Source organism: Sorex araneus, chromosome 3, assembly GCF_027595985.1.
Source record: "Sorex araneus isolate mSorAra2 chromosome 3, mSorAra2.pri, whole genome shotgun sequence".
In the NCBI taxonomy this organism is placed as follows: domain Eukaryota; kingdom Metazoa; phylum Chordata; class Mammalia; order Eulipotyphla; family Soricidae; genus Sorex; species Sorex araneus.
In genome coordinates, this window is record NC_073304.1 from 145,550,270 (window position 1) to 145,557,326 (window position 7,057).

General features: G+C 46.6%; 1 protein-coding gene across 1 annotated transcript; it reads right to left on the bottom strand.

Moving 5' to 3' along the window:
• Positions 1–515: 515 nt before the first annotated feature.
• CD93 (CD93 molecule) lies at positions 516–6,268 on the bottom strand. Its single transcript, XM_004614418.2, has 2 exons — positions 4,216–6,268; positions 516–3,971 (listed from the first exon to the last, which is right to left on the bottom strand). The coding sequence occupies exons 1-2, from the start codon at positions 6,135–6,137 to the stop codon at positions 3,947–3,949; spliced, it is 1,947 nt and encodes a 648-aa protein (XP_004614475.2). The 5' UTR covers positions 6,138–6,268; the 3' UTR covers positions 516–3,946.
• Between the last annotated feature and the right edge of the window lie 789 nt (positions 6,269–7,057).

Below are 7,057 nucleotides of genomic sequence, written 5' to 3' on the forward strand. Positions count from 1 at the left end.
TAAGCACCAAATCATCAGGTCTGCAGTGCTAGGCCAGTATTGCCAGAACAGCCCTGAATTCCTGAGCACTGCAGGGGAAGGTCCTTAGGAAAGGAGGAGGTTGTGAAGGAAGAGGAGGAGGAGAAAAGACAAGAGGAGGAAGAGGAGAGGGAAGAGAAGGAGGAAGAAGCAAGAGAAGCAGAAAAGGAGGAGGAGAAGGAAGAGGAGGGAGAGGAAGAAGAAGAAGAAGAAGAATAAGAAGGAGGAGGAGAAGGAGGAGGAGAAGGAGGAGGAGAAGGAGGAGGAGAAGGAGGAGGAGAAGGAGGAGGAGAAGGAGGAGGAGAAGGAGGAGGAGAAGGAGGAGAAGGAGGAGAAGGAGGAGGAGGAAGAGGAGGAAGAAGAAAAAGAAGAGGAAGAAGAAGAAGAGGAAGAAGAAGAGGAAGAAGAAGAAGAGGAAGAGGAAAAGGAAGAGAAAGAGGAAGAAGGAGAAGGAGAAGAAGAAGGAGAACAAGAAGAACAAGAACAAGAACAAGAACAAGAAGAACAAGAGCAAGAACAAGAAGAACAACAACAAGAAAAGAACAAGAAAATTATGATGATTATTATTAAAATATCTGCACATATTTAACTTTTTTTTCACTTTTTCAGCCTAATCATAGATGTAGGGATGAGTCTTTTCAAAGCATTTTAAGTCTGGCATCAATGAGTACCTAAGGTAAAAGTTAGTCTTGCGATGCTCATAGGGACTTCAGCCAGCTCTCAAATCAGAATTGAGTTGATTCACCTACTTAAATCTCTGGAGAAAATTCAGATGAGTACATAGTGTCAGGTGATTGTCAAGGATCATCACAGTTTTGTAGGTGATACAAAGTAACATCAGTAATGGCAAAAGTAGCTTTTGCCTCAAGGCTATTTAGTTGAGCTGATGTGATCTTACCAAGAACTCTCATCACATTTACCACACCTGAGCAGTTGCAGATAATTGACCATCCTTGATTTTCCTCACCCCTCCAATTCCCTGGGGGGTAGGGGGAGGAGAATGAGTCCTCCTACACCCTGCCTCTCCAAACAATAAGCAAGAAAAAATAGCAATGACTATTCAGGAGTAGGCATAGTAATTACAAAGTTATGGAAATGTTACCCCTTTCAATTATCATCTTGGAATGTAGAAGGGGGTTATTTCTCCCCTAATATAGTCTATCTTAGAGTCTCCCAGAAATACTGACACTGTGGGAAATACAAGTTCTCTTTGAGTCTGTTACCCATGGAGTCTTATCTGTCTCCATCACTTAGCTGTTCTGAAGCTGGTTGGGTCAGCACACATCAGGACCTCTCTGCTCCTGCCTGGTCCAGGGGCACTGTTGGCAGAGCACTGCTCTCCCCAGGTTTTGTCCTGCCTGGCTCTATCATAGCCCTTATCACTTGAGGCCCTTCTGGATAAATGGATGGTGTGTCATTAGCCAATATTTGTATCCACTGCTGTATCGCCTACCCCTGTATCCCAGAACAAGAATTTTCCTACTTCAGGCACAAATAACAGTGGTATTTCAAGGAAAAATAAGCCTACATTTGAATTTAATAATTCTCCCCAGATTCATTGCCCACTGTTGGCCTGTCCTGGGAGGATCTTGACACTGGTCGCAGAGGCAAGGCAAGGAGGCAGGGATTGACTCCACCCTAGAGAATCAGCCATGCATCCCCTGGGATTCCACAGCAGAGATTTATGGTCTACCAGTGTCAAAGACAGGCTGTAAATTTTGTACACAGAAGTCAGAAAATGATCCTGTGCTATGTGAAAAATATGAATATTAAAATGAGATGGGTCATTGGTGACCTAAGCCAATTCAAGGACTTACAGGGCCATGGACAGACTTTCTGATGAAAATCTATGATATGAGTGTCTCCTTCACCAAGAATAGTCAGGGAAATACTTCAAAGATGTGTAATAAAGCTACTGAATTTGAGTTTATTTCATATATCTGCAGATCCTGGTCAAGTCCTTGGTTGTGTCTTTGATCTCCATATAACAGTATTCCCAAGGTCTGCGGCTGAACAGCCTCTGCCTCAAGTGTCCAATATTAGAATTCCAAACAAAAGCTGAAGAATATAGATAATTTTTAAAAGAAATTGCAAATTACTCTACTGAGTCAGTCCCTCAAAATCTTTATCTTTCCCTTCACCTCCTGCCTTGCTTTTCACTTTTCAATTTTCTTGAAAAAAAAATCTAAAGAATCACAATTACATTTCAAATTTTTCTAAAGGATATTTATTTATTTATTAAGGCCATACTTAAGAAATGGCTGCTATTCCAGTCCCAGGATGTTGACCTCTGGAACAAAGATATTTCTGAGACAAAAGAAACAATGAGGTTCCCTGAATCTGAGGAGCAAAGTTGGAATCCCAGACCAGACAGGAAGCACTTCCCTGTCTCTCCTCCTGCTCAGTACCTGCAGAAAGTCCCCAGGCCACCCAGCCTCCCCGTTCCACAAACAGCTCTTAACAGTCGAAACCACCAGGCATCACTGGCTGTTTTGCTGTGACCTGGACAGAACCAGTCAGCAAATGTGCCCAACACAACAAGGAGAGTGGTTTGCAATTAAACTCTAAAAGTTGAAGATCTAAATTAAAATTTTTTCCAACAGTTTTTTGCTGTTCCAAGGGATATAAGTTATGATCTCTTGTCTCTCCTCTCCAACACCCCTCTTTAAAAAGAGAGGGAGAGACAGAGAGAGACAGAGAGACAGAGACAGAGAGACAGAGAGACAGAGAGAGAAAGAGAGAGAGAGAGAAATGAGACAAAATATTGCTAGACAGCAACAAGAGGCATCCTGCAAAATGAGATTATGTTCTGCAGCCACAAATCAGGATTGAGCTGTCAGCATGCAGTGTTGACTGTAACCTTTGCTAATTGCTTTAGGATACATCTCAGATCTCAGCATATACTTTCCCTCATACTTTCTTCAGAAACCATCAGAATGAGACACTTCTCATGCTTTCTTCCTTTTTAACTCAAGCCCCACTATCAGAGCTGCAGAAAAGGAGGTGGACAGCCTGGGCTTCTGTTCTGACATTGCACTGGCTTGGACACAAGTTGTTTTAGACTCCTTTCCTTCCACAATGGGTGATCATCCCACCAATATGTAAATGTGTATAAACATAAGCTCATTTAAATGAATGCATCCAAATACTTATAAAACCACCTCAGTCTCTCTAGCTCCTTTAGATGGCATGTTTTCAAAGACACTTTCTATTCATTTCATACTACTTGTTTCCACTTTTCACATGTACCTGGAAAATAAACAAAAGACTAATAGGAACTCTCAGAATTATGATTTCTGAACTGCCTGTCTCATTGCCACCTAAGCGGTGTACAGTGATCTTTCTAGAGAATTTCAATGTTGACTTAGCAGGACACACCCCATATGAGGGGGAACATCCAGGAATAAAATGTAAAGAAAAATTCCCAGTAACAAATATGCACCTTTGACAAGAAAAAATAAAGAGCTTCTTATACATAACCTCCATAACACAATTGATGGACTTAGACTCTATAATTCTAAGAATAAATCATTTGGGTCCTCAATAGCATTTTCAGAGGCTTTTCCTTTAAAGAGCTCCAGTGAGCAAAGAAGCAGTTCAACAAAGGGGGTATATGAGCACCTGATCTGGAATGTCCCCATATAGATTCAGTGTGTCAATGAAACTAGTCATGAAAAGGGACCATAAGTAAGAATGGTTTATATCACAAAAATTTCCCACAATTACAACTCCCCCTCCCTCCTTTTACCCATAATTTCTCTTTGGAACACCATACACTTGCACATTCCAAGTTTCCAGGATTTTAAGGTGAAAATTTACAAGTTTATTAAGATTCAAGTTCAGAATTAGGAAGGATGTGGGTCCTCCCCTCCTTCCAAGAAGTCACTTAAAAATGTTGAGGATGGTGGCAGTGTGTCTGGGCCCACCTTCAGCAGTCTCTCCCGGGGGTCGGACTATAGGAAACAGAAGACAACAGCAGTTGGACAGGTGCCTGACTAGGTCCTGGAGAAACCTCACATGTGCCCATGCTGCAGGCAGGGCAACTGCCCTTGTGATGTGGAGCAAAGCTCTGATGGGAACCACCCACAGAGACAGCACCTCCCTCTGTCCTCTTCTTGCTTTATCTGGTGATCACCCATTGCCCCTTCCCACTACTACCCCTCTCCCCTCCTTCAGGCACCCACTGGCCTCCTTTACCTGTACTGATTCTCCTTGGCCCTCTTCTCAGGTCGCTCTGGAACCCAGGAGTAGGTGTCTGTCGCACTCTGGGGCTTTTTCTCCTTTATCTCCTCTCTCCTTGCTCTCCGTTTGCGATAGACCAGTAGCCCCAGAGCCAGAGCCAGCAAAAGCAAGATGGCCACCACGGAGCCAAGGATGTAAAACAAGAGCAGCTTTTGCCCGTCAGTCCCTTCTTCATCGCTGTGCTTTGCCACAACATCTCCACCTGTAGGCTCCTCGTGGCCAGGGATAGCTGTGGGGTCGTGGGAGTTGGGTTCCATCCAGAAGTCAGGAAGTCCAGTGCGGGTCAATGTCTCAGGTGCAGCAGAGGTGGTATGTACTCTGGGTGGGAGGGAGAGTTTTGTTGTGCTGGGTGCCACTGTGGAGGTGAGTTCAGGGTCCTTAGTGGAGCTGAACACCATGGCAGGAGGCACAGAGCTGCTGTCTCTTCCTCCCATGTCCTGGGAAGTCCCTGCCAGTAGTCCTGGAGACACAGAAATCATTTTGCAGGAGAATCCATCAGAGGCCAGTTCCCACCCTGGGTGGCAGGCACAATGAAAAGATCCCTGAGTGTTGATGCACAGGCTGTCACATTTCTGTGTGGCCTCTGGGCTGGTACATTCATCCACATCCACGCACTGCTGGCTGTCATTTCCCTGGACATAGCCCTCCTGGCAGGTGCAGTAGAATGAGCCCTCTGTGTTCACGCAGCCCTGGATGCAGAGGGAGTTGTTCGTGGCACATTCATCAACATCTTCACAGGTGACATGTTCAATGTCAATAGGCTCATAACCTATCCAGCAGTGACACTGGAAGCTCCCAAGGGTGTTGATACAATCCTGGGAGCAAGAGGAACCACTCTCACATTCATTCACATCAACGCAGTCTCGCTGACTAAAGTCCAGCTGGTAACCTTCTGGACAGAGGCACATATAGTTTTCCCCATGGGGTTCAGGACGGCATGTAGCTTTTCCTCGGCAGGGGTTGGAGCTGCAAGGGTTCCTGGAGGCACAAGTCACCAAATCATCCAGCAGCCGGAATCCCGGCCTGCAGCCACAGCGGAAGGACCCGTCCCCCCCCTCAAAGCAGTCCTGCTGACAGCCTCCATTGTTGAAATTGCATCCATATTTGGAGCTCACACACAAGGGACCCGAGTTACCCCAGTGGAACACATCAGGCTCTTTCTCCTTGCAAATGAAGTAACTCAGCACATTCTCGGAGTCCTCATCGCCACAGACCACATTAGCAACGGAAGCAAAAGGCACAGCCTCCAGGTTGGAACTAGTTGTCTGGAAGGGGGTGGTATAATTCACATGGCCTGGGCCCCCCAAAGTCAGGGGCCGGCACATGCCTTTGAAGCTGAATTTGCACACGAAGCCCTCGATGTTGCTTCCAGGAGATCCAGGGGAGCCACAGGGACCTTCAGACCATTTGGGAAGGCGGCTGGCCTGGGGTGGCAGGGAGAGGTCCAGCAGGAGAGACACGCAGCGCTTGGAGACACAGGAGCCCCTCAGCTCTTTGTGCCAGTTAGTGTAGTCTGTGTGTGCCCCACCGCCCAGCCAGCTGAAGCCCTTCAGGGGCAGGTCAGGGTCCAGGCACTTGCCCTTCTCACGCTGGAGTCCGATCCAGAACTTGCCTATCCGAGTTTCCAGGAGTGCCTCTGATTTCAGGAGCTGGCCCAGGGCTTGCTGGATGTGCCGTGCCTCCTCCTCATTCCTCACGGACGCCAGGTTGCCCCCATTCTGACTGCAGTGATCTTGGGCCTGGGCTGCGGTCAGCTTGCCCCAGTGGGCCGTGTAGCAGGCAGCTTCTGCACAGACCACAGCTTCCTTGTCGGCACTGGTCCCCGCCCAGGGCTGGACGAGGAGCAGCAGCAGCAGCAGGCAGCAGGAGGTGGCCATGGGAGCCTCCGAGTTTCCCTTGGTGTAGCTGAAAACGAGGCGACAATAGCGGCGATCCCAGCTGAGTTCCAAGGGGAGTGGAGGGTTCAGCAGCAATTGCTCAGGCTCAGGGAAGGACACAAAGGCTGAGGGCTTTTCACGTCCTCCTGACCCAAGGCGCATCCTGTGCTGTTGTACTTCTTATTTCTCACCGGATGCTGGGGCTTCCTGCAGTGAATAGTTTTCTGACTCCTGTTGCCTTCATCACAGTTTTGTTGTTCATAAAAGGGGCCAGGCAGCTTCTCTGGATCCCTGGCTAAGCACAGGGGAAACAGCGTTTCTAGGAAAGAGGCTTACGCTCAGGGACACTGTCTGCTTTGTTTTGGCTCCATTCTCTTTTCCATCCACATGAGAAAGCTAAATGGTATGTTATGGAGTGAGTAGAGGCTTTCAGGGATGAGGAAGTTGAGAAAACTCACTTAGTAACCCATAATAAAATACCATGTTGGATTGCAAACAACCAGAAGAGAAAAATTAATTCTCAGGCTTGAGACACAAGCCTATGGATGGTTACAAATTTCAGCCTTTTTTAGAAGTAAACTCGCTTTTGCTATCTCATGTTCCCATTGGCTTTCAGAATCTTTCTCTTTTATTCTCCCCATTATAAGCTTTAAATAGACAGTTTTAAATAGAAATGGGGTCATGGGAATGTCTGCTTTTCCAACAATGCCAAGCTCCTCAAGAATGTTAAACCAGATGGGGTGAAACTTGGCAGTTTTCAGTCTCATACTTCATGTGCTGGGTTGTGATATGGAGTGTCACAAAAAAATAGCAGAAAGGGAAAGAATGATATTTTTCCATTCTCCTAGCCTGGATCTGTAGACTTGCATCCCCAATGCGCAGTTGGGGGAAAACACTGGAACTGTGAGTCTGCAGAGAGA

What these genes read in the sequence shown, in the direction of transcription:
- CD93 (XM_004614418.2), bottom strand. Translation starts at nt 6,137, where the DNA reads ATGGCCACCTCCTGCTGCCTGCTGCTGCTGCTGCTCCTCGTCCAGCCC. An exon ending in GCCAAGGAGAATCAGTACAG is followed by an intron (nt 3,972 to 4,215) that starts GTAAAGGAGGCC and finishes TGTTTCCTATAG; the next exon opens with TCCGACCCCCGGGAGAGACT.